The 16,424-nt window shown below is 34.5% G+C and overlaps 1 protein-coding gene across 9 annotated transcripts in view; it reads left to right on the top strand.

Annotated features, from left to right (window-relative positions):
• Positions 1-15,421, top strand: part of TDRD3 (tudor domain containing 3) — a 122,285-nt gene extending 106,864 nt beyond the window's left edge. For 5 of the 9 annotated variants that reach the window (XM_026077786.1, XM_026077784.1, XM_026077782.1 and 2 more), the window contains 2 exons: positions 11,474-11,610; positions 14,102-15,421. In XM_026077786.1, coding sequence (XP_025933571.1) covers positions 11,474-11,593 — 120 coding nt within the window. In that variant the 3' untranslated portion in view covers positions 11,594-11,610; positions 14,102-15,421. Of the gene's footprint in view, positions 1-846; positions 919-11,473; positions 11,611-12,148; positions 13,070-14,101 lie in introns of those variants that run through there. The other 4 variants (XM_026077783.1, XM_026077780.1, XR_003255495.1 and 1 more) reach the window with 4 other exon arrangements.
• The last annotated feature ends 1,003 nt before the right edge of the window (positions 15,422-16,424 follow it).

Here is a 16,424-nt window from a genome sequence, read left to right as displayed (position 1 = left end):
GCAGTTTAAAGATTGATAATATTTATAAGGAGAATATTTTGCCCATTGCAGTTTTTGATACTGTTGTAGAAGTTGTAGGATGGCGTAGCCTTTTTTTTTTTAAAAAAAAATACTGGTTAAAAATAATTAAAAAGTAGGTGAAATTCTGTATATTTTACTTTAAAATGTAAATGTTCAGCATTTATATAATGGAGGGGTACTGACTTTCAAGCTAAGATTTTTTTTTTGCCTTTTTTTTTTAATTGCTGTGGATATGTCCCTGCACCACCTGTAAGCATTTTTTTTTTTWAATTTAGGATTTGGGATATTTTTGTGTGTTTTAAAATTCTTGTGTGTAAATATTTTTGCCATGTTTTACTTTCTGGATTTGTTTTTGTGCAGTTGGTCATTTATAAGTAAAATCATATACACATTTACTGTGTATATAAACTTCAGTTTGCTGTTGATATTGGGGATATATATGCCAAATTTGGACACACGCAAGTGTGTACGCACGGAATCTCTTTCACCTACACTGTCACCAAAACTCCCTGATCTCCTCCTTTTATTTAGCTTTTGATGATGGCTTCTGCCCTGGCAGCAAAGCATGGATTATTTCTCATGCTATTAGCGTTTTCCTCATTCTGAGTTTTCTATCTGCAGAATTTTCTGGTTACTTGCTAAAATAAGTCCAACTGTAATTTTTTTCTTTTCCCTCCAGAAGTATACGATTTTTCTTAAGAGTGCACTTAGTGCAAGGAAACTGAATGCTGAATTTTCTTCCAAGTCTACACAAGTATTCTTTTGGCAGTATGTTTAGGAGTATTTCTGTACAACCGGTTAAGACTACTTTTGTCATATTTCCAGAGATCTTCATTCAATTTTGTTTTCTGAAATACTGGATGGATACTTTTAAAAATGTTGGGATCRGGCGGAAGAGCATGGAAGGTGTGTGTGGATGTGGGGGCGAGGGATCAACCCTTAACGTGCACCTGATTTCAAAAACTGCCACATTTACTGTCATAACTCCTGCTTACAGCGGGTACTGTTACTGATTTCGTGTCCTTAGGTTCGTTAAGTATTTTGTTGAAAACATATCTCCATTTCCAGTTTGTGGCTTTCTTCTTGCTGAAATGAGAAAATTTTATTTGCTGGATGAAAGTTCTTTTCTATAGATCTCACTTCAGTGTTTCAACTTTTCTTTTAGAAACTATTAAATATAAAGCTGTTAATATTCATAGTTTGATATTTATACTGCTCAGTATGAAGAAGCTTATGTGAATTGAAATTAGCATTCCTTTTATGTTAAGAAGTCAACATAAGCTACTGGTTTTGGAATACGGAATATATGAATAACTTAAATTTGTATTTATATGAGACTTAAAATTCATGATTTTTCTGTATCGAGAACATTCTGACAACTTGCAACAGGAATGTTTGTGTCGCAAGCACAAACCTCACGAGAAGAATTCTACATTTATTTTTATTTGCCACAGGGAGTGACTGCAAGTATGAATACCCTGTGTGATACCCTGAAGGGGAACAGATAAGCTAGCAAAGTGTCTATGGGATAATCATGCCCCAGGCTTACGTTAACCCTAGCTTTATGGAAACTTAATTGGAATGTATACTATTTAGAAAACAAACAAGTGCTTTGTCTTCAAAGTTGAAGAAAAGCAACAAAATGCCAAGAAATGCTTATGTCTGTTTCCAAGTAAACTGCTGTGTTGCTTTTAGCAATCTCAGATTTAAGAATATGATTTTCCTTCTTGTCCATCCATCTATTCTGTATTTCTTGATTTTTCTGAAGAATCTCCAAATCTTCTGTCATTTGGTTATTGAGGGTTTCTTGCCTCACAAAAATAAGCATGCTCAAAATGGATGTTGTCCTTAAAGAATCTGTTAGAAATGGCAACTGTAGAATTGTAGTATTGTAAGAAATTGTTTAAAGCTCAGCTGTTTTTGTCACAACTTATTTTCCTTTTCCTCTGCTGAAATGTAATATAATTTTTAAAAAATTAGTAGTGTATATCCAATTTTTTCAGAATTACTGAATATTTATTATAAATTTAGTATCTTAAATTAATATATAACAAGCCTTTTTCCAGTGGGAAGAAATGGTATTAAAGTTTATAGCTTGCTGGAGAAATGCATTGCAAAATTGTATAAAAAATAGGTGAGAAAATATAAAATTGACTTCTGATGTTTTGTTAGTGATGATATCAAAAGAAGAGATTTCTGATTATCAGTTTACTACTTATGCTAAAGAAAGGACTACTCAGGGAAGGGTCAACTTGAAATTTTTATTCCAAAAAGGAGAAGGTAGCGTATTATGGCATAGCTCCATGTGACCCAGTTTTATATGCCAAAGTTAGGACCATATTTATTTGTTGCCTACCTGTATTCAGTAGAAACACAAACATACCCACAGAAGGGTCAATTCCTTTTTCTGAATGTAAATAAGAGAAACCAATGGTTTGTGTGCATGTATCTTCCAGCTCATTAGTCATTATCCTCCTCAGAGGGTACTTTAATGCCAACATGCTTTAATTTGCTAAAGGATGCAACTGTGCACCTGTGTGGGAAAGGGAGGGGAATAGAGGAAACAAGAGTAAGGAAGGAAGCAGTGGGAAGGGAAGGGAAAACAACTCTGTTTTGGCAGTGGCAAGACATCACATTGGTTCAACTGTCCATGGAATTASAACCTGGATGTCAGAAATAGGTTGTTAATTTAAGGTTGTCATATAGTTGATTACTTAGTTTCATCACTTATAAAAGATCTACTTGTAGCATAACAATGTACTTCAAAAGGTGCAGGCAAGAGCTAAGTATCAAGGATAATTGAGTGCACCTGTGAAAGTGCACTTTCATATTAACTTTCTAAATGGCATATTAAAAGATTAAATTTTCATGTAATTAATACTTTATAATTTTGTAATAAAAATAATATTTATTGATTTAAACAGTCATATCCTTACAACTAATTGTGTAGTTTCAGCTGTCAGTGATACATTACTGATATATCTTGTTATCATATGTGTAAGCACGCCAGAAGTATATTTTTCTAAAAATGTAATACTGTAATACTACCCTAACTCCTTTAAGGGTACATTAATAATGCTAATAATTTATAATAATCATTTTAAACATCATGTAGAAGCTGCTGCACTTTCTGAGTACCTATTGACAGCAGTGAGGGGTTGACACTGTACAGGTCTGGCAGTATAACCTTGAATCATGGTTGTCCCTCTTACTCACATTTTAGCTCAGAAATCTGTATGGATATGTAATTTCTAGGCCCAGTCTAATATAGACATGTTGTGCGCAATGAAAAAATTTGTGTATGTCCACGCTAGAGAAMGGCATGAGAGATTACTCTGTGAGAGGAACTGTTATTTCAAATAATATGCCTACTTTGCAGAGAAAATTGATCAAGAATAAATAAGCTGACTTATTCTGTAATAGACACTTCAAAAAATGTTGTTCCCACAAAGTCAGTACTTGGTTAGACCTAAGATCCCTGAAAAATCTTTACATTACTGATAATTTCTACTTGGAATATTCACACCTCATTTGATAGTAATTTTTGAAATTATGCCCTAATTCTACTCTAAGTTGATATAACTTAAAAGTTATGCTTTTAATAAAAAGTAAAAACTATTTTTTTGCATTTAAGTGTTCAGATAAAACCTTATTAAAAGTTTAAGGGAAGATTCTAGGCACTTTAGCCTATATATTTTCTTCCAAGTATGCATAACTGAATTTCTAGTAAATAAATAAATAAATTCAAGTAAATAACACCTTTTAAATAACAAAAATAGTTATCTACCTCTTCAGTGTTTCTTATTTTAGCTTTCTGTATATTGTGTAATATACTGCAATTTTAAAGATTAAGTTTAGCTTTTTGTAGAAAATCTGCCAATTTTTCAATATGGTTTTAGTCTGTTTGTGGGTTGGGTTTTTTTGGCTTTTTTGATGCAGCAGGAGAATCTTATAGTCTACTTTACATTGATACAAGTATGGGTAAGTAGGAACCGCAAAAATCAAAGCTTTGAGTACTCCAGGAGATCAACACTGGATGACTAGGCAAAGGAAGGGAGGCTTAGGAAAGGAGTTTAACCAGGAAAGCAAGAGACCACTTGGTGAGCTAACAGCAGGAGACAGCTGTTGCTGAAATAGCAGGCAGCATGAAAGAGACGCAAAATCTGGACCAGGAAATGGAGTTGAAACGCACATGACAGAGAAGTTAATTTTGCAAGGAAGGAAACACTCTTTTTAGTGAGTCCAGCAAGTTTTTCATGCCTTGAGTATGTGAGTGAAGCTTAAACTGATAAAATGGCTTGCCATTACTGAAAATGAAAATGTCTTATGCTGTTTTTGCCTTCTGTCTCTTCTTTGTCCAGTTTTTCTTGACCCCACACTGCTCCTCTGGGCCCTCCTTGCACAGACTCTGGTGCTTATCCCTTAACAGCCCACAGAAAACTGTACACTTTCTTGTGGCAAGAGTTCTCTATATATTAACAGGTTGAAATGTCGTAGCAGAAGGACCCAGTGAATGGAGCAGAACTTTCTGCCCCGAAGCAGGAAAGGAAGGAGGACTAGTGGAAGGCCACCTATTTGTAGGTGGAAACTGTGGGAGCTGCTAAGTCGTAACATGCAGCTGCATCCTAAATATACATGAGCAGAACACGTAGCAGTCAAAACTTGTATGTGTAATCCATAACTTCTGTCCCGCTCTTTACTGTCATCACCCATTCCTTTTGCTGTAAGTCATAATGTTCTCAGAAATTATGCAAGCAATAATAAAACCTATAATACATGTAACTATTCTGATTATGATCTTGTAAGTCTAGGCTCAGACTTACTGTATTTGGATCACTCTGTAAATTCATCTTTCTCTCAAAGGTTCAGAACAAGGTATTCGGGCACTGTGGATCTGACTCAAAACGAGTACTCACCTCAAGAACTGCACATACATGAAAGTTTCTAAACATTTCTTTGAATGCTCTGAAAGAAATCTTGCAATTGAAATTTATTGAGAAAGCTTTTTGTAAGATATATATTTGCTTTGCTTTAATATTGTTAATTTTAAGGGTTATTAAAATCTTTTTAACTGTTGGGTTTATGGCTGCATTCTGCAGCTGTGAAATCAGTTGAATTTTTGAAATACTGCTAGTCAACTGGCTGGACTGACGTTACCTGCTCATTCACTAAGATYGGCTCATAAAGTACAGTGGTGGTGCAAGCTCTTCAAATTCAGGATATGTGGGCCCAACAAATAACACTGAGTATGCATGTATTCCTGTTTCTATGCTTATTAAATTCCTGTCTTTCTTATGAGATGGATCAAAGATATCAGTAGTAAGAGTAGATTTTTATTGCAAAATTTTGAATAGAGGCTGAAATTCCAAAGAGCTTATACTTCCCTTCTTAGTCTAAAAGTATTCAAATATTCTTTGTGAATGTGCTGTGAAAAGCTTAAAACTTTGAATAAAATATTTGGGTAAGGCAGTGATATTCTCCCTGGGAGACACAGAAGTAGCTAAGATTAATTGTCTGTTGTTGAGCTTCTTTTGAAGTGATGACTTAACAGTTAAATACACTTTTACTGGGGTAGAAATTTGCATTAGCACCTTCTATTTGCTTACTTCTATACAAAACTGCTGCCTAATGGTAGTAAGTCAGGTTAGCAACTAATGGATTATTATTCTGAGCATGCACATCAGAACATATCTTGGTTTACATATAGTTGACAGATCGGGTTTTGGAGGCTTTCATGGCTACCAGCCAGGTTAACTTCTCTTATTACATTGGATTTTGTTGCTGTTTCTTAGAGATACTAACTTTTCTAGGTTGATCTAGGAGGTTGTGCCACTGGTAACAGGTCAGTGTGCACTCTTCCAGGCAAATGATATAGACACTACAGCTAAACTCTGGTCCAGGGCACTGTTGGATCCAAACCTATTAATATAATACTTGTGTTAAAACTACAGATATGCTTTCTGTTTTAAGATTAGTTGAAATCTSAATAGCATGTGAGGGTATTAAAATAATAGCCTTTGTTAATCTTCATAAGCTTTTAATGATAATTTTTATGGGTTGTTTATAAAGTCTTTTTCCTCCAAGGCTTTACAACTACTTAGTTATAAATCAGATTTTTGTCTTTTTCCTACAAGATGTATTTTTTGGTATTCATTCTTATTCAAAGAAAATCACCTGCCCTTGGATTGGATTTAGATTGCTGTGCTTTGGGCATAGTACTTCATACAGCATTTCAAGCCCTTGAGTCACAGACATTCGTAGATGAAGTGCTCGATGCTGATGACTTAACTCTTGATGAAGGAAATTCATAGAAGGTTAGAGAAAATACTTTGATAAGTGTGTCTGAGTTCAGCTGTTCTCAGTATCTCAATTTTAAGTACCTAAAGAATTCTGATATCCTCCACCCTCTCTCTCTCATGCCGTTCTAACCTGTTACTACAATAATTTCCTTATGCATTTCCTTGTTTTTTGTTTGTTGTTGTTGTTGTTGTTGTTTGTTTTTTTCCTTCCCTATGAACCTGTCAGTTTTCAGTATTTCCTGCAGTTGTGCTAAGTGATGGTAGTTGAAGTTCAGGGGACATTGCCCAAGGTAGGCATCATACGAACACTAGGAAACACAATTCCTGCCCCCAGGATGTTAGGCAAATAGTGTACAATAAGCCTAAGAGATGGAGAAAATCAAATGTATATGTTTCTAGAGTGGTTCACTAGCATAAAACCTCTATAGGTAATGGAAGGAGAATGGAAATAGCCTAGGAGGGGAGATGGTAGGGCACAGAGGTTTGTGGCCACCTTGGCTTTATGAAATGCAATCCAGATCTTATATTGATAAGGAGGTAGGAAAAGGAATAATTTAGAACGAGTCAAAAGCAACTGACAAATAGAAAGCAAGGAGCAAGTAAGACTGGAAAAATAGGGTTAATGGCAAGGTACGTGAACTAAGTGACTGCAGAGTTATAACGGAAGACATGTAGATGATTGAAATTTGTTTTAGGCAGAAGAATAGAAGAAACAAGGAAGTAAATATTAGAGATCATAAATTTTAACTACAAAGAGTGGATGCTGTTCCAGAAGAGGGAAGAGAGTTTTGAGCATGGAAGGGAGGGATTTAACTGTAAAGGAGATAAAGGAGATGGACCCAGAAAAATGGTCAAGTAGGATATAAAATAAAATAAAAAAGGAGGCAATAAAAAAGGAGGACAGAATAGCAGTGGTGTGTTGAGAGTCACTGATCAAGAAATGGTGGAAGAGAAGATACAATTACTTCTAAAACAAGAAGCCATGCTTAAAAAAGATAGGGCTTGGCAAATCATTATTTTGAAGAAACTTGGATCCTATTTGAGATCAAATAAATGCATAAGACCAGAGAAACAGATGACAAGGTGTATRACATGAAGATGGCAAAAATGTCAGCAAAGATGATCAATAACCGTGTGTTTGTGGGGGCGAGCAGCTACACATAGAGAAGTAGTACAGAACTGTTGAAAGGTGTTCTGTTGCTAATTCTTCTTATTTATTGCAATGCCCATTTTTATTACACTCAAAGCTTCAAAAAAGTGAATTTGATTTTCACATTTCATTACTGTCTATTGTAATAAAACTACTGGAGCTGAAATGCGTGTAACTGAAGTGTTCATCCTATATATAAAGACAAACATGTCAAAACAAATATATGTAAGACAAATTCTAATTTTAATTTGGTTTGATTAAGTCCAAAGGATCAACGACATTAACTTCTATGAGTTTTGATGAAGACTTGCTGCTACAGAAATTTACTCTGATATACTTATCCTCAGTAAGAGGCTGCATTTGTTATAGGTGAAAGGCGATGCAGTAACCTGTTTAATTTCTGATCTTTTTGAGCAAAGACTATCAAGGTTACAAAGAAATTCAAATGTCTAATTCATTCCAGTCTCTTGAAAACATCAGTATGCATTGCTAAGCTTTCAGTCATGCATAGATGTCAATTTGTCTTCCAGTTTTGGAGAAATCCAAATATCCAGCAGAGGAAAGTTCAACATTTTTTCTTCTTGAGAAGAGTAATCTCTTTTATTTTAGATTGAAGCTTTGGCAAAGAATTTTAAGAAATGATGCAATTATGTCTTTGGTTTCCTCTTTAGCAAATAATATGAAAACTTTTTATCTCAACTGTTCAGGTTGCTTAGAGTATACTGAAAGAGTGGGAGGTATTTATATCACTTAACTTTAGCCATCTGGTTTAGCTTTAAAAATTTAGATGTTGGTTTTTATAAGTTTCCTTGTCAATGATGGGAGACTACTTCACATACTAAATCGAGTCTGGACTAGACCTATGAAAGTCATAGCGTAAATTTTCCTAAAAAGTTGATGAGTGGAAAGGTGACAACATTTGGTGATTATGCAGGTGGTGTAGGGCTGACAGGATTGGAAAACGCATATGTCTGCATTTCGTTGTTTTTTTGTTGTTGTTGTTGTTGTTTTTTAAGATGAACAGACCCATTACCTTCAATTTAGCCATACCATTTACATAGCAAGCAGTTCTGTGGTACTGAGAAACTGAGCAATAAAATGACAGCTGAAAAGGCAAGTCCAAAAGGGATGTACTTTTGGCTTGTCGACGATTTTTCTCATTTTGATAATATTTATAATTATCCAGGTTCAAACATCTTCACTAATGTTAATTGAATGCTGCAACATTAAGCTGACATGGTCATATGCTTATATCATTAACCCAGAAACTGAGGTGAAAAGATTTAAGTACTTTTCTCAGTGTCAAAAAAGGAGTAGGAACAAAGCCAGAATCTCTAATCTCTCCCACTTTTAAACTTTTAAGACCCACTTTTAGACCATTTTAAGGTCTTATGATTAAAGAAAAAATCTTATGATTGTCTTTTACAATTTTGACTAAAAACAAACAAACAAACAAAAAATGCTAGAGGTTTGGGAATATATAAAACAAATAACCTTAGTAAGTACTGACCAACTTCTCCAACAGGAAAGCATTCCTGCTTTGTCATATGTATTGCATGCTTTTGGATACATTTATTATGTTAAGGCTAAAGAAAAAGGTCCAGACTCTTTTCAGAGATGAAGATAGTTGCAGCCTAAGGATAGTTTCCTCTAACTAGAGAGTCTCTCCCTTTCACAACTGTGCTTCTGTTTAACCAAAGTCATTTGCTTATTTCAGGAGTTTGTTTCTTTGGTGTAAAATAGGAGCAGTTGTCCAAATGATGAAAACCTACCATTTTTCTTCCTGCCTCATGTTCCTACAGGACTCTTCCTGCTCTTGCTGTAATTACTATGAATGTTCTATGTCAATAATGTGTCATCAGAATACATTTCCTGGTATTCGGGGGGGGGGGGAATTAATATCAAATTCCTTAGCTCTGCTTTTCTGTTTTTTTCTTTTGGATAATCAGTGTCTCTGAAATTCTTCATGTGAGGGATTTTATAGTACTGGATGCAGTAAAACAGGTAGAGCACTGACCTGAAGTAAGCTTTATGGCAGAATGCCACAGTTCTCGGCACTTGGCTACAGTCAAGATAGAAGATTTAGATCAATTAACTTGTACGTGACTGTGCTGGAAATCTGCTTTCTTTTCTCTGCAGTTATTGCAGAGTGTCTTCCTATGTAGCACTTAATCAGTGGTTCTGGAAGTCTAGCTGTGACCACAGACATGCCTTATAAATAAGAGACCTTAACCTGAAGAGCAAGTGTGTCAGACACTTATTTTAGAAATGCATGTTTATCAACAGACAAGTTGATTCTGAAGGGGTGTTGTTTCTTGAGTAAGATTTGACTTTTTACGAAGGAAAGAAAGTTAGATTGTGGAGATTCCTTTCTGTCTCTTATAATGAAGTATTTTCCTGCTGTGATTCGCTTTTTGGTCAGTAAGTGTATGCTGTATTGTAAGACAGTTCCTAAATGTTGGGACTGTCAATAAATTTTTATGAATCATTAGCTGTTCTTGGTGTGTGTTCCTGTATGTTCCTATATTCCGTGTGAAAGGGAATTCTGGGCTATATACTCAGCGTGATTTCCCAGAAGTGGATTTTTTGCACCATATTCCCTCTAGACCTAGTATTTCCCTGTAGACTTTTGTTAATCTTCGCTGTACTAAGCTGTACGTTAGCCTTTTTCTGTTTGTTTGCAGTTATAGATTATATCAACTGAAGACTTAAAATAATTCAAAAGGAGCTGTCTAAAACATATGCAGCTTAATACATAGTATCATATGTGTCCAAAATACAATGTTTTGTTGAGTTTAATGCCCTCTTTGAACAGAAGAGTATTGGATTCTTTGGGGGGAAAGGGGAGGCAGGAATTATTGTCATCAGCAATGAAAGTAAACAAATCAAAAACAAATCTGTTTCCAATGTTTAATTGTTTTCCGCACTACAAATTCTGTTGTCTGCCCCAGTGTGATTTTAGGATGTTAAAGAAATACAATTATAACTGCTTCCCTGAGAAACCATTTGACAATCGTATTCTCACGTTCAGGAACATTTTCTTGACATTCATCCTAAACTTTTGTTTTTCTGTTTCTTTGTTATAAACTCTAGTGCTCTAAAAATTCTTCTCTATCTTTAGTGTGTATTCCCTTAAATAATCTACCAGGTGAATGATTTCAGTATTTCTTTCGGTATTTTCAGTATTTCTTTTGGTATTTTATTTCAGTATTTCTTGGCTAAACTAAATATTTAGCTATTTTAATCTTCCATTGTAAATCATTCTCCGGACTCTTAATAATTGTTTTTGTTCTTCTCTGAGCTCCCTGTAATTTGTCAGTATCTTTGTGGTATTAAGATGCCCAAGAGTGAATGAAATATTGCAAACTTGTAATTAACTCTCATTATTCAGAGGCTATGTTTATTATTGCTGCATGTAGTAAATACATATCAAAATTACTGTCCACTATTACTTGTAGAGTTTTTTCAATATTACTGCTTCACAGATTTGTATCTTCTTCTGTTTCAGACATGTGCGTCTAGAATATATGTTGTCAGATTTTGTTGCTTGCATTTTCATTCCCTAATTCTTTTATTTTGTTTCACACACATTCTGCAACTCCCAAAAGGTGATTTTTTTTCTCCTGCTCTAGCAGGTCATATAGGTTATCTTACTTCTTGAGTTTGTTGCCTGTATGACTCTGGGAAAATAATTTTGGTTTCCTACATATGCTTCTTTGCAAGTATTTAATAGCTTCTGCCACTGCCTTGGGGAATTGTATTTTGAAATGCTCCACCTCGTTTTTGTTATCTTTCCTAGGTTTGAAAAAGGGAGCTACKCACTCCCAGTATGTCACTGATTTTCTTAAATGGTCATCAGCACAGAAGTAGCAGTTCCTATGCATGCATTCATTTATACATGTTTGTGTGTGTGTGTATATGTATGTGTGTGTATATTCATATACTTACTCATGTATAATTCATTTGTCTACTCTTCATTTAAAACAATGCTATTTACCTGCAGGAGGAGGATGAAGAAACATATGAACAAACTCTAGAGTTCCGCAGAGGAGGTGATGGTCAGCCTAGACGGTCCACACGACCTACTCAACAGTTCTATCAACCCCCAAGAGCTAGAAACTGATTAATAAGAATTAAAAGGTAAATACATGATACTGGCATTTTTTTTATGGGTGTAGATTTCAAGAAAAGTATATCTGAATTGTTATATATTTGAGTATTCCTCATTTTTTGTGATGTTTGTGAGAGAACTTCCTACAGCTTTGCCAGTAGTAGGTTGGTATAGGGGCACTGACCATTGAGTTGAAGGTAATGAACATAATGAAAAAATAAATTTTTATAGTTATCATTATATGAACAAATACCCTCTTTAAAATTCCTAGAAGAATGTTGTTTCTCATTTAAAAAAAAAAAAAGTGATACTAAGCAAACAGTAATGCATGTATGACCGACTGTTTAATAGTGGTAATCTATTTATAAATTGTAAGGCAAAAGCCCAAATCACAGTGATTCCCACACCTACAGAGAACTATTGATAATAAATCTGTCTCATCATTTAAAAGATTCATAGTTGTGCCTTCTCAGTTTAGAAACCCCTCTTTGCAATCACCTACATGGAAGATGCATTTGGCAGTTGGTCCTGAATTTTTTTAGTGATATGGATGTTTTTACGTTATAGGAGGTGGATATCTATTTTTCTCTGGATTTTCTAGTTGTAGGAAGAGACTGAATATACCTGCAGGAAGCGGGAAGACAAAAAAAAATAAAAATAAATAAAAATGCTTTGGAAAATAACTCTATATTTGTATGTATTATGGAGAGACTTGTATGATATGAGCAACCTTTTACTTGATACTTTTAAACTTGGTAGCAGCAGTGATTTTTCTCTTTTTCCACATACATTGGGCTAGCTTCTTCCCTGAAGCACRTGGATGCAGTCCCTGCTGCATTTGGATTGTCTACCTCTGTTCATGGTCCAATATGCTAGCTTTTATGAGCCATGTATGTAAATAAATGTTTTTTCTATCATTTTGCTTTAGCATGAAAAGTAGAATTTGCAATTCTAACATTAAAATCTATGATTTGGTGACCTYGCCATTGAATGATGAGATACAGATCCTAATCATATTCACCATACTCTGACTCTTGAAGATATACTTGAAGCTATAGTTTATTAATTAGTAGAAATGTGGGGATTATATATCACATTCAGAAGATACAATATCCCTGATATTTACATTTAGAAATTTAAAAAGGCCAATCAGATAAACCAATTGTAATTCTTTCACTAACCAAATCAAGTACTGCATCCATCTTACTTGTGGATCTTCTAAATCCTTTATTCTAAATGGTTGATTAAAAGTTTGTTCTGAATAAAAAAAAATTGTGGTCACATTCTGTTTTGTGAACATCTACCATGTACCTTTGTCTTGTATCTGATTTTTTTTTTCTATTAGTTTCTTTGTTTTTACTAAGCTTTTTTAAGTTCCTTTCATTGCTGTAATCCTCCTCCATTCATGTGACTGAACAGGTGCTGTGGGTCTCTATAGCTTTTGATATTTCTGACATGTAATAATAAAAGATTTTGCTTGTTTGATCATATGCTAAAATACCTTCATTTGGGGGAGTACTGGCAATGTAAGGAGCAAAATTTATTCCTGACTCTTTTTTTTTTACTCTATAATACACTATTTTTTCACTTATCATTCAATTTTCTATTTTAAGTAAATATATCAATCAGCATCAGTAAACATTTCATGTGATAATCATAAAGCAGGCAAAAACACTTCTGGTGTATGCATTGAGTTGAGTTCTAAACTAACTCTTACTGGCTCAGAAAAGTGTCATTTCATTAGCTTAGCTAATGAAATTTGAACTCAGTGTAGAGGACAGTCAAAAACATTTTTGTGTCTTTAGGTAATTTTGGTATTTCTCAAATTTTACAATGTAAATCTGGAAAACTGTTTTTTGCTTTGGTCAGCTGAGAGGAGAGGCAATAGAGACATCCAGAGAGATTCATAGTAACTCCTGTGTCCCAAGGAGAGTGAATTAACTGTTCACAAGTAAGGAACAGAGCACTGGAACAGGTTGCCCCGAGAGGTKGTGGAGTCWCCTTCTCTGGAGATATTCAAAATGCGCCTGGATGCAATCCTGTGCAATGTGCTCTAGGTGACCCTGCTTGAGCAGGGGGGTTGGACTAGATGATCTCCAGAGGTCCCTTCCAACCTCAGTGATTCTGTGATTCTGTGATTCTGTGAACAACTTTACTAAGGTGCAGGTTGTTATTCCTTGCAAGTTTTCTTGCACCTTGTTTTGACAATTCTAGCAGGATCCTGATTTAAATTGACTGCCAATATCATTTGTCAAAAAATATCATAAAGGGGTTAGATTCAGGTTGTGAATAGTGTCAGTAAAGCAAATTTAAAGGCATTTGTCAATAAGTAGCAATGATCTTTTCCAGGAAAAAAAAAGAAATTCTGGCAAGAAATTGTGAGGCAAGAGATGCCTTCTACATAGGACCTGGGGGCGGAAAGGATTACTTAATCTTAGCTGGCTTCTCTATTAGTTCCAGTCAAAACAAACCTTTATTTAATCTAGAATTTGTAATGTGGATTTTTTTTTTCTCTGTCAGTGTGTTATAGTGAATGTTTTGAAGACTGAACGGCCTGTTCCTTTCTCTTAAAGAAGGTGTCATTTGGGGTCATCTCTGAATAGCATCAAAACCTGGAAAATTTTCCCCAGCTTAAGAACGCTGTATTGAATCTTTTTGAGGATAAAAGTATTGTAGTGCTGTATCCAGGAGCTGTATCTGTGTGATATAGACTACCTTTCCCCTGGTAGATTTGCCTTCTGAATTTTGTGTGGAGTCCATTATAACTGAACCCATTTAGAGCATTGCATTGAGACTCCTTGGACTCATTGTGGATTGTTTAGAGTATGAGTCAAATACTAGTTTTAACAGGTTTATAAAATAAGATATTCTCCTAGAGAATAAAGATACAAGAATTGATTCTAACTTCAATAAAAATACCTCCTGAGTTTACATTTCCTGGGTTAGAATGTCATGATAGTATGAAAAAGAAGGGGAGCAAGTAATCAGAAATGTGCGTTTTGAAGGATCATTGCTTTGGAGGAGCTTGAAAGGACCTAAGAGTTCTTGGTCATAATTTGTTTCTTGGGTTTTCCTTTGCTCAGTAACAGAATTAATCTACACCTTGTCAAACTTGCTATAAAATCTGTGTTGAAGTCCTTTCCAATGGAGAAATCACATTTTTGTAAGAGTCATTGCCTAAAAGTGTTCTTTCCTGTATTATACCAATCATATCTATTGCATTGGAGTGCAACCTTCTGATTTAATCTTTTGAAGACTTATATCTCTGTAAGTACAAAATAATAGATATATACTCTATTGGAGAAAAAAAAAGCAGTAAAGCTTATGTTGCACAAAGAGCAGAGAGTTTTTGTGCTTATCTATTGTATTTTTTTCATTTAGCAATCTTCTCGGGGTGGGGGGAAATTCACTGGCAGCTCCAGCTTGCTGAAGACTTTTAGAAGAACTTCTGGCTTTTACCAAGCAACAGGTTGGAACAAAGAAAGCTGGTGTGAGCAGAAGGAATTCAGAGCTGACACCTCAAAAGAGACTTTTTTAAAGTTCTTAGTTATATGAAGCTGAATACTTTTTACATATGAAAGAAGCAAATTGTCATTGCTGCCATCAATAAAACCACAGTGCACTATTCTATTCTTTGCCTTGTATTCTTTTTACTGAGCCTTCATTGTTAGTTTACATAATAATTATGTATTATGATTTGTATTAATTTTGAATTGATTTTTGTTCTAATCCTGCATCTGGTAAAGTAAAAGTACAAATTTCTATTGTCTCAAAAGCAGGCAAGATTGCACCTCTAATTTAGATTTTAGGGTAACATTAATAAAATCTTTTACAAATCCAGCTAATTATTGTAAAGTGAATTTTTGAATACATTTTGACTCTTTTGTGTGTTTCTCTTCCAAAGTTGCTGAAGGCCAAAATATGGAATTTGTCTATTATGTCGTTCATGAACTCTGACTGAAAGGTTGATGGAAAAAGATATCGGTCAGTGTTTCAAACTTTGTTTTCTAAATAATTTTAAGTAAATATTTTCTTTTTAGAAATATTTATATCATAAAAATAGAAACGTTTCTAAGACAGCAAAGTAGTTTAAACTGAAACCACCAAAAAATGCATATGAATGTTTAAAACAAGTGTGTGTGCATGTGCTTGCTCTTGCATGCGCGCTCTCTCCTGCTCTCACCCCCCCCAACACACACACTTGAACTGTTGAACCATAGGTTCTGAATTTTTTGTAGCTTTAAATTTCACTTTTATTGCTTCATATTACTAGAATTTCTTCAATTATCAATGAAACTTGAAGAATCTTATATTGCCAGCTCTACCTTTCATTCTCAGCTATATCTTTGGGATTATGTGATTATGACAAATGGTTGAAACTTCACTATTTCTTGAACTGAGAAGCATCACAAGATCTATGTACCATGCAAGTCCCTTGTAGGCTTTATTTTGATGGCTTCATGAGGATTGAAATGGCACATATGTTTTGATATAGTTCTGTAAAGACAGAGTTTACCTGAGATGTGTATTGGTGGTATACAATAAGTTGTACAATGAATTCTACAGGGTTTCTCTGAGTATTCATACAAAACARTTTTGACAGGAGAACTGAGTTTGCTTGGATGAAAAGAAGTTTTATACAGATGATGTAATTAAATGTATTTGCCGTACATGGTATGGATTCATGTCTCACTGCAGTCAAATCTTAGCAAGAACATAAATATTTGCAGAATAGTAAGGAACTGAATGTTTTTCTGCCTTAATACATCCTAAGCATCTTTTTGAAAATTATAATGCAACTCACTAATAAATTTTAAGAAATTTGAAAGTATAAAAAAATGAC

Source organism: Apteryx rowi, unplaced genomic scaffold (genome assembly GCF_003343035.1).
Source record: "Apteryx rowi isolate R43461 unplaced genomic scaffold, aptRow1 scaffold_461, whole genome shotgun sequence".
NCBI lineage: Eukaryota > Metazoa > Chordata > Aves > Apterygiformes > Apterygidae > Apteryx > Apteryx rowi.
Note: the sequence above shows the minus strand (reverse complement) of the source record. Positions and strands in the feature narration are given on the sequence as shown.